The sequence below is a fragment of the Lytechinus pictus genome, chromosome 6, assembly GCF_037042905.1.
Source record: "Lytechinus pictus isolate F3 Inbred chromosome 6, Lp3.0, whole genome shotgun sequence".
NCBI lineage: Eukaryota > Metazoa > Echinodermata > Echinoidea > Temnopleuroida > Toxopneustidae > Lytechinus > Lytechinus pictus.
In genome coordinates, this window is record NC_087250.1 from 2,395,324 (window position 1) to 2,410,536 (window position 15,213).

At 36.7% G+C, this 15,213-nt stretch overlaps 2 protein-coding genes across 2 annotated transcripts in view; both read right to left on the minus strand.

Moving 5' to 3' along the window:
- Window positions 1-3,666, minus strand: part of LOC129263584 (MAM and LDL-receptor class A domain-containing protein 2-like) — a 123,299-nt gene extending 119,633 nt beyond the window's left edge. Inside the window, exons 1-3 of the mRNA XM_064100617.1 lie at window positions 3,660-3,666; window positions 2,068-2,312; window positions 1,000-1,090 (exon numbers count right to left, since the gene is read on the minus strand). Of these exons, the coding sequence (XP_063956687.1) occupies window positions 1,000-1,090; window positions 2,068-2,312; window positions 3,660-3,666 (343 nt within the window). The remainder of the gene's footprint in view (window positions 1-999; window positions 1,091-2,067; window positions 2,313-3,659) is intronic.
- Window positions 3,667-9,011: 5,345 nt separating this feature from the next.
- On the minus strand, window positions 9,012-14,942 carry LOC129263580 (MAM and LDL-receptor class A domain-containing protein 1-like). The gene is made up of 8 exons (XM_064100618.1): window positions 14,536-14,942; window positions 13,808-13,898; window positions 12,842-12,979; window positions 11,848-12,045; window positions 10,874-11,026; window positions 10,335-10,475; window positions 9,784-9,912; window positions 9,012-9,160 (listed from the first exon to the last, which is right to left on the minus strand). Exons 1-8 carry the CDS (start codon window positions 14,920-14,922, stop codon window positions 9,012-9,014), a joined length of 1,386 nt encoding a protein of 461 aa, XP_063956688.1. The 5' UTR covers window positions 14,923-14,942.
- Between the last annotated feature and the right edge of the window lie 271 nt (window positions 14,943-15,213).

The following is a 15,213-nucleotide window of genomic DNA, read 5'->3' on the forward strand; positions in this document are numbered from 1 at the left end:
GAACTACTGTTAACAAACAATGTGTATGATATCCTTCGCATTCAGCCAACCATTATTCAATTATGCAAAATATTTTTTTACAATAGTACATAACCATAAATAAAATAAATATGGTATCACTGTGATGCAAATAAGTACTTCTCTCAAATAATAAAACAAATCGTAATTAGCAATTCATATAATAGATGCATCTTTGTTCCTAATAATATGCAAAATTGACTTTTTTTGTTTTGAATGCCCTTTTATTGTCATTTGGTGGCAGCAGTGGGATGTATATACATAATCACTATGTGGAGATTGTTTGTTTGTTAAAAAAAGTATTTTATTTCTGATACGTAACAAGGCTCTGCAACAATGCAGTGTACAATTTCAATGGGATATATGTGTAGATACTAGAAAAATTTGTAAAGGTTACACACATTTTGGACCATTCAATGTTTTTTTAAAGTTACTGCAAATTAAAGCTAGCTAGGTGGCATACACTGAAATTGTCTAGAATATCTTGTTAAAATAGGACTTAGTTACATGAGTCACAACATGATGAAGTAGGTATGATGTCATGACTTAGGACAACTTTTCAGAACTAAAGCACAAAATGCATGTTTAATAAGTGAGAAAAATAACCATATCTGAACGATCTGTAAAATGTTGCTAAAATTTGTTGCCTCAATTGTGCATGTGGCATGAACATATATTAACCCAATGAACATGTAAGCCATCTTTCAACAGGAAACTCATGTTCATTATCTCCAACATTTCAACCAATATTTGAAGGAAGCAAAATACAATTCTACTTGCAACCAATCTGCTGAAATACTATATGGACCTGGGCCTAATAACATACAGCTTAGGAACTGATTTGAGGCTGATTTTTCATAAATGACCATACACAATAATCAATGCAATCAAACAGTGAAATCAGTCCATGATCAATCACTAAGCTCTATGCTATGGAGCCCTGGTACATGTATGTGTAAAACTTAATAGATATAAACTCACTCTGTGAAGGACACTTTCCGCTGCTAAATGAGATATCATCAAGAGCCATCGCTCCCCTTTGGCCATTGCCCTTATATCCTCGGAATATCACCTATAGTATCAGAAACATTCAGGCCCAAATTTAGAAAGACAGTTTCAATAGTACAAACTGAGCATGGACTATTTCATTGCAAATACTAAAGTCTTCATTACAAATGAACACTTTAGGAAAAGGACGTCAAATTCATGCCTGTATGAAGCACTATAATACAAGACATCTGTGTAGTCAATGTTTGTGAATTCTGGTCACAGAGAGGGAGCAATTAATGTCTGATTCTGTAAAAGTCAGATCACATAGTAACGTTAAATACAATCAAACCAAATGTATGTACTGTATATGAATAAAGGAAAATAAATGTCAAAATGGTACAATTTATACGAAAAGGCCAGGAATAAGCACAATATCCTGGCAGTAGACTGCCCTTTTCCAAGGAAATACAAGAGCCTGTTGAATCAAATATTGTTGGTTTGAGTCTATCCAAGCCGGATGACTGTGTGTTATTTTGTTCCTCCTGATTCATAGATTGGCAGGTTATTTTACAGTGGAAAACAAGAAAATGCATTTAAAAAATATATAGGAAATTAATTATGTTAAGGCAATTTTTGTAGATATTTGTTAGAAATGTAAAAATTGATAAAAAGAATAGCATTCTACTACCTATATAAAGTGAGTTGCAGGCAAAAGTATACAATATTTAGAGCAAATTGCATCGGCTTATTTTTTATAATCAATTGATTAAACAATTCAATTTTATCAAATTTTACTTTACAGTCTTGTAGTTTATATCATGCATGCAAATTTTTGTGGCGACTGCGTAATCAGCGGCAAAGATCTAAAAGAAGCGGTGTGAAACTGACCCCCCCCTCCCTTTTATCATGGTCTGAAATGGTCCAGTTAAATTGGGGTTACATCATGTACCAAAAAGTCAATAAATAAAGTGCATAAAAACACTGACATAAATGTAAATCATAGTGTAGGTTGATCATTGACAAGTGAAGGTAGAATTGGACATGTTTTTACAGACTCACTGAAAAGCTACCACTGAGATAGATCTGGCCTTGCTTCCAGTCTGGTCCTTGGTGTCCAACCCTTGTCCATTCCATGACGTTGCTTGATCCATCCCTCCATACCTCAAGCTTATTGATATCGGCTCCATTCATATGATACCACCACGAGGCACAGATGCCATTAGGACCAGCGGTCATTGAGCTAGTGGTCAATTGACCAAAGTCATCGACATTGCCAACATCGGTCTTGAGATATACGTAGTATCCTGTGGATAAAATACACAGAAACAAATACATAGATCAAAGAAGTGTGACCATAGAAAGAACAGTGACCACATGGAAACTTCAAAGGTTATTAGTGGTCATTGAGCTAGAGGTCAGCTGACAGTAGTCATTGGAATTACCCACACAGGTCTTGAGATATACATAATATCCTATGGATATACACATAAAAATAATGTAATAAATATCTATAATGAAAAAAGAGTGACCAACTGGAAGTAGAAAAAAACTTCACGGCAAACCTTCATCAAACTGGAGGTAAACTAGTAGTAGTAATTGGTATTACCCCACCTTGAGGGTCAGCTATCATTGAATTGGAAGTCAATTGGCCATAGTCATCAGTATTACCTACATTGTTCCTACATGTAGGTTATATGTACAGTAACATCCTCTGGATGTAATAAACATTATGTTGATCCAACAAAAGAGATCACATAATGTAGAGTCACCATACAGATAGTTCTCATTCAGTGCAAACATGATCAGTGAAGGAATTTGCTTTACAATGAGGGTACAGTACATATAGATGAGGAAAATAGTGTAAAATGAACTACACATTATATAGAATGTATGATTTAGAGGGTGATGTTAAAATTAGAAGTGAGAGCTTTGAATGATAACACCTCTAGCATAAAGCATTATTTTCCTGTGGAGCATTTCATGGCACAAAATGCCAAAGTTTATTTACTATTTATTGTTAAAAGCTACCAAAAACCTTTGCATCTGATTGGCTTAGAGCAAATTTGCCAGTGAAATCACTCATAATACTTTCCTGGGGCCTGTTTCATAAAACTTTTAAAATAATAATAATAATAACAACCTTGAAATAGCAGTTAAAAGCTACTAAAATCATTTGATCTGATTGGCTAATAGTAAACTTGTTATATAAATTCTGAACTTGTTACTATAACAAGGCTTTATGAAACAGTACCCTGATCCAAGCTTTCTGCTCCCAATGATGTTATTTAAAAAACCAGTATACAGACCTGCCAACCTCTGGGAATGAAAAATTGTATTCTGTAATAAAAAAATGTATTCCCCTCAAAAATGTATTTTATTATAAAATGCACACTGCTATGCAGGCCTGCCAACATTTTAAAATAAAAAAAAAGAGTCCTAATCACGGCACGTGTATTAAATACGGGAAAATCGTACTGGTTGGTAGGCCTGTGTAAAGGAAAAAAAAAAAATTATCATTACTCTATTTGGAGGTGGTGTGGCCGAGTGGTCTAAGGCGCCTGACTATAAATGGAAAGTCCGGGGTTCGATTCCCGGCCGCGGCACGTACCTATGCCCGTGAGCAAGACTTTAAATTGGCGATGCTCTTTTACCCTGCATTCTAATAAATGAAAATGCTAACGCATTCTTGGTAACTAGGTTTGCACTTGTTAAAAAAAAAATTACTCTATTTTTCATTTTCAACAGGTTGGAAGAGGGAGGGAGTAGGGATTTTTATTACCATATATGTTTCCCTGAGTATGGTCTACAGTTGGTCCTGTGTTAGAGATAGGTTGGGTGCCTGTAGCTCGATACCATCTCACAGAGGTTGGTGTGGTTTGGGTGAAGTCACAGAAGTCTGTCTCAAAGGTGCAGATAGATAGGACAGGAGCTGAAAATACAAAGAAGTAGAATGCAATATTGTTAATTGAACAATATAGCAAATGACCAGCTGGCTGTGAAAAACCATGTATTCAAACTTATATGTAAAAAGCTGTAATGAACTATGGCAATGGCAGCAACGTCACATTGTCTGAAAACAGTTTCTTAACCCTCAATCTCCCGGGGTATTTTGATTCTTGTCATTCCCGGGGGGGGGGCCATTATGGCCCCCCCTTAAGATCTCGGCCGCTGATCGCTCGAGCGACGCAAAAATGTGCACGCTGGTTGTGTGCGATGTAATCTACAATGCTGTATGGTAAAATTTTCCAAAATAATGAGATTTTACTTTATATGAATTAATTATGCTAATTTATGCATAAATCATACTTTTTGCTCTAATTCACTAAATAAAGCTCCTAGAATGCTAATTTTTGGTTAAAATATTCTTTGTAGCATTCTTAACAATCGCAATTAAAAAAAACTTCGGTTTGGAAATCAATTTCTTATGTATTTTATTGTTTTATGAATTTCTTATGTATTTCATTGTTTTTTTTACTTTTTGTTTTTTATTGTTTTTTCAATGGAAATCGTTCCAGACTTAATTCTGATCATAAGCAAGGCAAAATTAATTAAATTCAATCAGTAAAAGTAGAAATAATGATACATTTATGAATTTTGGCTAAATACACAATTTGCATTGGATTTGTACATGAAATCATGTTTATGAGCAATTTTGGGTCTGACATGCACTTACATAATGTTGCGTAATGTCGTAACCGCGAATCCGGGCGTCACAAATTTGGTCTCAAAATTTGCGCGAGACTTGAAAGTAAAAAGTCAGTGAGCGGCGAGGTCAAAAAATTTTGCGCAGCTGATATATCGCGAAAATTGTCGAGGGGGGGGCCATTATGGCCCCCCCCGGGAGAATTAGGGTTAATTCCTATAGTGAACTCTCTCTAGATAAAAGAAGGTTATCATTTTTATGTCATTTCTCTAAAATATAAATTTGTTTAGAGTTAACCTCATTTTGGGGTGAACAGTGAGATTGTAAGGTTTTCAAAGCCACAAATAAATATGAATGAAAGCTACAAGTGTGAGCCATTTAAATTGCAAAAGTTAAATAAAGTAGCACTAAATCCAAAGTTTGAATCCATTTTTCCAACATGAACAAAGTTAGCCAGATTTAAATTACTCATAAAGGAAGCATCGCTTACACTGTAGCTGCCATCACCATTACAGCAATTACAGTGCTAGTTCATTATCTCATTCAGAACTACCCTATCAATCTATCCATATTATAATCATTGCCCCTGATATTGTCATCCTTATCACAATTATTGATACAATTTTGTGAAGCATCAACATGCAAGTCACATTCATACTTCTCAAAATATTCACCACAGCAATGCGATTGTCAATGTCAATATCATCACCCACATCATATCAAATTATAATCATCATCATCATCATGAAGATCATCATCAATCTAAAGAACCTGGGTTCGACTACCAGCCATGATGTGCTTTCCTTCAGCAAGAAATTTACCCACACTGTGCTGTACTTAAAGGGATGGTCCGGGCTGAAAATATTTATATCTTAATACATAGAGTAGAATTCACTGAGCAAAACGCCGAAAATTTCCATCAAAATCGGATAACAAATGATAAAGTTATTGAAGTTTAAACTTTAGCAATATTTTTGTGAAAACAGTCGTCATGAACATTCATTAGGTGGGCTGATGATGTCACATCTCCACTTTCCGTTTTCCTATGTTATTATATAAAATCATAATTTTTTCATTATTTCATACTTGTGTAAATAATATAACTCCCTCATAATGAAATAAGCTGCAGCAATAAATACCTAATGCACTAAATCAGTTGTCAATCCAAGTTTTCTAGTTCTTGGAGGAAAAAAAATTGAATAAACCTAATTTCATATAATAAAATACAAAAGAACAAGTGGAGATGTGACATCATCAGCCTACCTAATGAATATTCATGCGACTGTTTTCACAAAATATTGCTTAACTTTAAAATTCCATAACTTTGTTATTTGTTATCCGATTTTGATGAAATTTTCTGTATTTTGCTCGGTGAATTCTACTCTATTTATTAAGCTATGAATACTTTCAGCCTGGACCAGCCCTTTAACCCAGGTGAGGTTAATGGGTACCCGCCAGGATTAATTCCTTGGGTGCACCAAGTGCCTTTAGCACCATCATGATCATCAATGCAATAATCTTCATCATCATAACCATTAAATTATTCAATATCATCATCATCATCATTTCAACCGCCACATCACTATCTTGTTATGTTTTGTTAAGTTTTTATGAAATGTGAAAATGAACTAATCAATTAATCAATCAATCACCATCAACATTACCACTGTCATCACCATTACCACCAACACTACCTTTATCACAATAATATTATGACTGTTCACAATCAAAATAATAATAATGATATATATAATTTGAGGCGCGGATTATCTAGTTTCCTATTCAACAGAGCACTGTATAACCCCAGCAGTGTAGCTCCAGCTGCTAAAGGCTAAAGTACACCCAAGTAATTAATTCTGGCGGGTAACCATTCACCTCACCTGGATTGAGTACAGCACAGTGTGGGTAAATTTCTTGCTGAAGGAAAGCACATCATGGCTGGGAGTTGAACCCAGGTCCCTCAGATTGAAAGACAAGATTCGTAACCACTTTTTCATTGTCACTATCAACGTCATCATTACATTATTATAATAATAATAATTGGCATTTATATAGCGCTTTATCAATCTACAACTGTTCAAAGAGCTTCACAATTATTATTACCCGGTCACTGGATTCATAGCATTCCAAGCAGCCTGTTAGGCGCAAATTTGCTAAACCAACCACAATGACGGTTGTTTCCTACCGGTGCCCAATTAGCACCTGGGTAAGAGTGGCAAAGTGTGGATTGACGCCTTGCTAAAGGGCGCTAGGTCATGGTGGGATTCGATCACACGACCCTCTGAATACAAGGCAAGAGTCAGAACCGCTACACCACGGCGCTTCCACATTGACCTTGACTCTCCCTCTGCCCCACTATCTCTTACCTGCTGTAGGTTTTGGTGTAGTTACTGGAGCAGGAGTACCAATGTTTGAGCATCCTTTCATCTCAAAGTCTAAATCATCCACTGCAATATCTCCTCGCTCTCCCACAACCTTGTATACAGCCTCCAGTTGGATCTAAGAATAGAACAGTATACATATAGCGTATAGTCATGAGTGCGATGGTGCGAGATTTCGCATGAGGTGAAAGAAAGATGCTATTCAACGAGGCGTTAGCCGAGTTGACAAGAGTGTTTCTTTCTTTCACCTCATGCGAAATCTCGCACCATTGCATGAATATTTGTGTTGTACAACGCCTCAGAGTTATTTTGAGGGAAAGTCAAGGTCAATGTAATGTTATTATGAAAAAAAAAATGTTATTATGAAAAAACAAAGAGTTTTTCCCTGCTGTAATCTATGAAAAGGGAGCAAAAATATTGAAGGCGAAAGGCAAAATTCCACAAGCGCACATGACCTCGGGCAACATTGGGCATGTAGCCAGCAAGCTATGCGCCCATTTCATCTTCATTTTTTACCGAGCGCAATAAATTGAATCGTATTGTGACGTCACCTCCTAAAGCCATGCAATGGTACGTCGTGTGTGAAACGGTACAAATGTTTGACATTCAGCCTCCCATTTGCTCGCGTACAACAAGCTGAGTAGGCATTGTACAATAATAAACCCTCTCATTAAAATAATCGATTGCATCAAATGTTTTATTGCTATGAGCAGCATGCAAATGGTGTTCATTCTGAATTTTAAATCTAAAATATTGTATATAATTTCAATTTTCAGTATAATGACTCTACATATGTGGCTAAAAAATAGTTTTTTGCAATATGCTATGAATTAAGATCTTTCCTCCACTGTTCATCATGAACATTCAAGCATTATACATGTACATTATTATCATAATGTTATTAACCCTTTCCATGCCTACTTTGCACCAATGCACACTTGGTGCCGTGTGAACTTCGCACTTGACGCTCAAACAATCCATTGTTTCCCTCCCTGAAAATAATTCAGCACATAGGGGTTCATGGCCCCGCGCACAAAGAGTTAAGTTTATAATTAGGAAATGACTCCAGTCATCTCAAATTTTTTGAACCCCAGGACCAAATCCAATTGAAACCAGTTGGATTCCCACTGAACTGGTTTCAATATGTTTCAATTGGTTTCAACTGGTTTCAATTGGTTTTACCTGGAATAAAACAGTTTTCCATTGAAAGCAATTGGAACCGGTCGGGCAACTGGAAATCCTAACTGAAACCAGTTGAGTAACTGGAAATGTCTTCCAACTGTAAATGACTTCTAACTGGTACGTTAACCATCTTTATCAACTGGGCATACATTTGTTTGTTCATTTACTGAATTGTGTATCTCCCTTGTACTCTTACTTTTGTTATCTCTGACATTGTATCAATGGATTATACATCATTTACCTTTCTTGATCCTTAAACAGAGAAATCCTACATGTAGGTTGTTAATAAATATGCTAACACTTAAACAGGTATATAGTTAGTATTTGTAGTGTTTTAAGATATCTTTGACGACTTCATTTACATGAACAACAGGGGTGTGAGTGGTCACAAATAAAAAGATCTAAAAAAAGCTGAAGAGCGTTGAAAAAGTCTGAAATAGAAAGAGCTCCCATACTTTTTGTACAGAGGAAGGCCAAAAATAAGCTGAAATTAAGCTGAAAATCTAAACATAAAAATCTGAAATCAGATAAAAATCTGAACTCTCACACCCCTGGAACAACTACATTTTGTAGTTGTTCATACATGAATTTATAAAATGTATAAAATATTTATATCCAAAGGAAATGTTGCTGCGCTAGCGCCATTAGCGTCTCTGGACAGTGTGCGCGCTCAATAAGACATCATTATTATTATTATTATCATTATTATATTTGCTCGTAAATTTCTAGGGCATTTCATAAAAGCTGTCAGCATTAACAAATAGTCATTCTCCTAAAGTTGTCATAACAGTCAGAGGTCACATAATACTCACCCTAAATTCTTCATCACTTGCAAGATCGATTTTAGCGTTGAACCAAGCATAGCCTTGGTCCCCACTCAGAGACCAATAGGACAGCCTAGGCTTTCCAGAAGGATAGGACATCCAAACGTTAAGATCTCCAACATCTGTTGAAAAAGAGAGGACAGGGTGAAAAAAAAGGAAGAGAAAGAGAGAGAGGAAAAGACAAAGAGAGGATCAAAAAGGGGGAGGGAGATGGTGTGGGGTGAGGGGAGAGAAAAAGAATTTGAAAGAAAGGTTTGCAGGATAGTTGGGGAAAAATGATGGAAGAAAAATAAAGCGTGAGAGAGAGCAAAAAATTGATTGGGGCAACATGCTGGAAATAAAAGATGACACGAAACATAACTTCTCTGTGTGGCAAATTTGGAGGACATTTAATATACTATAGACTGTAAAAATCAGGATGTCCAAAGGCTATCAGAGACAAACTTGACTTCAAAGTCCATTTATATTAAAACATGGTTTCAAAATACAATATCATTACATGTGCTCTGCGGCAAAGTGATTTCCTACTAAACAATCATATTATTTCTTTTTATATCAGGAAAGCTAATATTATTATTTTAAGATGAGTGGTGATGATTTGTATCACATTGCAAGTTTCTAATTCATTTTATTTTACTGCTTGCAACATAAAAAAAAAAAATCTTCAGGTGAAGAATACAAAAGAACATAAAACGAGGGCCTGTAGGGTTAAAGACTTTATAATAGTATCCAGATCAATACTCACGCGTGCCATACATGTAATACCAGAAGCTTAGGCAAGCTGCTTGGGTAGCACTGAAGTGCTCACTGTTCAGTATCGCTGTTTCTCCAATCTTCATGTTTGGAAAGGAACTCTCAAAGAAAATGTAAAAACCTGTAATAAAAGATAATTTAAAGAGAAAAATTGTGTACCTTTTCAATTAGATCTACATAATGGGAACTCTGACAACTACTTCTGCAGTGACATTTGTAAAAGTAATGTGGAAATTACTTCATAAAAACATCTTAATATTGGCAAATGAAATAATGTTTCAGGGCTGTATTCTGAATTCAGGTACAATTCAAACTCTTGTCTAAATTTGTATGGATAGCCCTTCCGCGACACAAATATGTTACAGTACAGGATCAAATCATCAGTATATTTGGTACCCAACTCAGTCATAACTGCCTGGAATAATAACTAAACCAAGTTTCTTCACCATTAAAACATGAGGAAAAAATACAGTAGAAATAGGAAACATACAAAAAAGTCACTGACCATGGGTACCAGCAGGAAGGATTTCTAAAAAAGCTTACCATCACGAGTTCCATATGTGTGGTCTACCTGTGGGCCAGTATTAGGACTGTCTGTTCCTCCAGAAGATCTGAGCCAATCCCATCGGTCCTGGACCACCTCTTGGGACCAGCCACAAAGATCCTTTTGGAAATCACAGAATCCTGAAAAAAATGCGAAAAAAAAGTACAAACTTAACTCATGGAAGCCAAACTTGTACTGAAATAATTCCAATGCCACATACATGTACTACCACAGGTTAATTCCATGTGGTACACATACGCAGGTCTCACCTCCTATTACTGGGTCATAATGAACAGATTTATCTCTATCTTCTACTTCATGTGTTATAATGCTCTCTAATTTATTATGGCTCAGGCAGTTTGAGGAATACAATAAGAATGTGCAAAATGAGGGTTAGAAAGGAAAAATAAAACAACAAAGTTCAATTAAATTATGGAATTGCTGTACTCGTCGCTATTAGCCAAAGTTTTGAATAAATTTTCATTTTCATGGATTAATGAATAAAGAAGTAATGAAATGAGCTATGATAGAAACTAACCTGCCGGTGGACACGCCCCTCTGATAATCTCGACATCATCAATAGCGATATCTCCCTGGACACCATCACCTCGTGTAGCTTCAATGACAGCTTTATAACGATGAGATGATGATATACTAACCTGACCAAACCTCCAGGAATCATCGGAAGGACCTTGAGATTAAAACAAAAAGATTTATATTCAACAGATTAAAAGGGATAAAAAACAAGTATGCTCTGCTTGGTTCATACAATTTATTCATACACTTGATTTTCACTTGTGAGCGCCCGTCTCACAACCGGGAGGTCGGGGATTCGAACCCCGGCCGCGTCAGACAAAAAGACGTTAAAAGATGGAAGTTGCTGCTACCCTGTTTGGCATTCAACGATTAAAGGGATAGAGCCTCGTCGATCTGGCCCATGATCAATTGGGCAAAGTAAATTTTCGAAGTATTTCATTTCATGTATATTTCGAACAATAAAATAGGGATTTTCATAATTTCATTTTTGTTTCATTCATATACTAAAAACTCATTATCCTGCCTTAGGTACTGTAGACTCTTGATTTTCTTAATTTCATTTTAATATCATTTTTTGTGACAAACCTTGGTCCTCTTTAGAAAACATGGTCGCCCCAATGCAATCCATTTTGTAAATGTTAAAGGTGATCTAGTCTGTCATGGAAATTATTGTATGAACAAATACATCTTGATAATAGCAAATGAAATGTTTCTGGCCCATATTTTGAACTCAGGGTTAATTCTACATGTAGCTGTGGTCCAAAGTTGTGGTTTAACTATGCATAGTCCTCTCATGATGGTAAACTCACACTTCCTAGGCTGCTCTACGTGGAGTTCAGCTTCTTTTGTATGAATTTTAACTATTCCAAATCTTTACAATTGAAATTGAATTTTACCTTAACATTTACATGCATTTCACATACACTTTATTTACTTTTACACATCACATGTACATTTATGTAACTGCATACTTACCGCTGCGTGTGAACAAGGGGTCACTGTTACCATGTGTAACTTGGTCTTCTGTATAAACAGTCAGTTGACCTAGGTCACCACCATACATATGGTACCAAAACTTCAGGCATTCCATATCAGTATCTACGTAGATGGGACTAAAGAGCCGTGCCTTCGATCCAGCCGATGCATCCGATGCTTTAGTATAAGCATAATAACCTAAGAGGTATCATAAGAAACAAAAATTATAAATTTTTAGGGCAGTCATTACACAAGACACATTTTCATCTGGATGAAAGATATGTCATTCATTTTCTTGTAAAATGGTACATGTAGCGTCACAAAAAATATGGTTACATTTTATTGTACAATCCAAATAATTTTTTGTTAATCTTAGAGGGCCAATGGCACAAATGAGCTGTCAACGCAAAAGTGTGACCAATCACAAGAAAGGTCAATTCTGGCACCTGCTTGTGTAGGCTTTCACTGCGAGAGCAAATTTAAAGACGTTTCATGATTCAATTGTGTTCAACATTGCATTCGCGATTTTGAAGGTCGTAAAATCTGAGCTGATTGCAAAGGCATCTATTTCGACGTTTAAATTTTCCTCCAAAAGACGTTCAAAAGACGTTACAACCGAGAATGGAGGACATTAAACACACCATTTGTTTCTTATTAGATCTGCGTTTTGTAATCACGTTTTCAATCTTGATTCATGTTGCCACATGTATTTGGAAACCAACAATGAACACACCCTGAGATTGGTTACCGTCTAGCTAATTAACCATTCAGCGGCCCGTTGCAGAAGTTGCGATCAAACGCAACTCAAAAAATCCTGCGCAACTTGATTTTCAGCCAATAAGATACATGTACCTGTACTTGGGTCTTGCGCTTGATATTTTGACTTGTGTTTAAACGCAAGTATTTCTGCAACAGGCCCCAGGACAAATATCCCCTGGGCAATGACCACCCCTCTCATCCGTTCAGACCAACGATTCAATGAGCTAATACCTACCAACAGCACTGCCAGTAGAGTGATCATACGAGGGTCCAGTGCTCGGTGTAGGGGTTGGTCCTGTGCCCCTCTGCCATTTCCATGGGTTAGTCTGGTCCTGAGTCCAGGAACAGAAATCCATCTCAAAGTCACATTCAACTGTCAGGGAAGAGAGATGGAAAAAATATCAAACAAATGATGCACAGGAGTCAATTCCTAAGTATATCCACATTGGTGTGACAACCGCAATGCTTACAAAGGGTTTGATTGCACAACATTGTAAAGAAAGGACAACATCAAAAAGCCTCAAAGTTGTGATACTTGTAGGCCAATGTTTCCATTTAGTAGCACATAACACCTATATGCATATATCTCATACAAGCTTCATCTTTTAAGGCATGACAAGACATGGAATTCACCTATCAGGAACATTACATGTATATAACTTTAATTAAAAATGATTAAAAGCATAAGGGCATGTTTTGAGTCCTGACTCTGTCAACAATTTGACCTCAATGGTTAGGGATACATGTACATATACAAGTCACCATGGTGACAGCATTAACTCCTGCGACATTTGTTCCGGGTTTTATTTTATCTAAGAAATAAGGTTAGGGTTGGAATATGGCTTTGTGTCAGGTTGATGGTTAAGATAGGATATAGTGCTATAAATCTGGGTTTGAAATAAGTTATTTTATTAGTAAGTGGAATTTATAGCAGAGCAATTGTCGCAGGAGAAAATGTCATGGAATCGTCACAGTTGCCTACCCATAGGTAAACTAGAACTTTATAACAAAACATTATTTTAAACCTGTGATCAGGGGAGTGTTTCATGAAACAAATAGGCAGTGATTTTCAATGACAAATTTGCTGTGAGCCAATCAGAAGCAAGGATTTTGGTAGCTTATAACAATGGTCAGTGAAAATTACTGTTTTATGAAATGCTCCCCAGAATACAGGATAATAGGTTCTATACGATTACCACACCTTGCGGAGGGCATGGACCATCGTAAAGAGATATATCATCAAGTGCAATATCACCGATCTCACTCTCTCCTATCACACCTTCATAAATAATCTGAAAAAAAAAAGTACATTAATGCAGTAGAAATATCAAGGGAAGATCATCAGCATTATCAGTTTTATCATTATCACATTACTATCATAATTATCATCATTAGTATTATCATTATCATGGGGCGTTGTGGTCTAGAGGTTACAACTCTCGTCTTTCAATCAGAGGGACATGAGTTCGAATCTCAGCCATGGAGTGTTTTCCTTCAGCAAGAAATCTACCCACATTGTGCTGCACTCGACCCAGGTGAGGTGAATCGGTACCTGGTAGGATTTATACCTTGAATGCTTTAGCGCCTATACAGCAGCTCAACTACAGCAGGGGTAATAATATACTACTATAGTAGGCTGCTGCACTATATAAATGGAACAAATTATCATTAACATTGATATAAGAGGCATGACTTCTCCCTTTCTTGAGGGGATTTGCAGATAGTTCAGAGTATCGATAACAATGGGCCTCCCAACCTCATCCTTCTTGCGAGCACTTTGACAGATACTTCTGACAAACACTTATAATCAACAATGTATTAGTGTATTGTACGCTGCAATAAATGGAAATGCTAGGGACATTATTGGTAATAATACATGTAATTATAATTCTTATCATGAATATTTCATTATCAGCTTTTTATAATTACCATCCAGATATCATCAGTCGTGATCTCTTTCTCAGCCTTCTTCCATTGATTGCCCTGTGTGCCAAACTTAGTGAAGATGATCTTATCCACCGTCATCTGAGGACCTGAGATCCGTAGATAGACATTGAACCTATTAACATGCACACCGTACATATGATACCAAAATACGAGGCACTTAGGGGATCCGGAACCGGTTGGGTTCTGGGCGGGGCTGCCAAGTCGTGCCTTGTCCCCGGGATTGCGGTCCGTCGCGTCCGTGTAGACGTACCATCCGTAGGTATTGCCTTTGGTGTGATCCGTCTGGGGCCCCGTGCCGTCGGTGCTGCTGAACCAGAAGGTTCGTGTCCAGTCAAACTGGTCGCTGTCCAGCTGGCCGTATGAACACATGCTTGATTCGAATGTGCAATCCATTGCTGCAAAGAATAAGAGATTATCAGTCATGGAAGAGCTAAGAAAGTGTCTTGAAAAAAACAAAAAAAATCCCTGACGAAGATGTGAGGTTTACGTCAAAAATTTGGAGAATACTTGGAAATAAACTTTGTTGGAACTGCAATGCATTATTTGTCTCTTTTGTCTCATCTGTGGCCAACACGTGGAATGTAATATCATTATATATAGCATCAATACAAGGGTGCATATTGAATCTGATTAAGTCAGACATTTATTGGAACCAGTGGG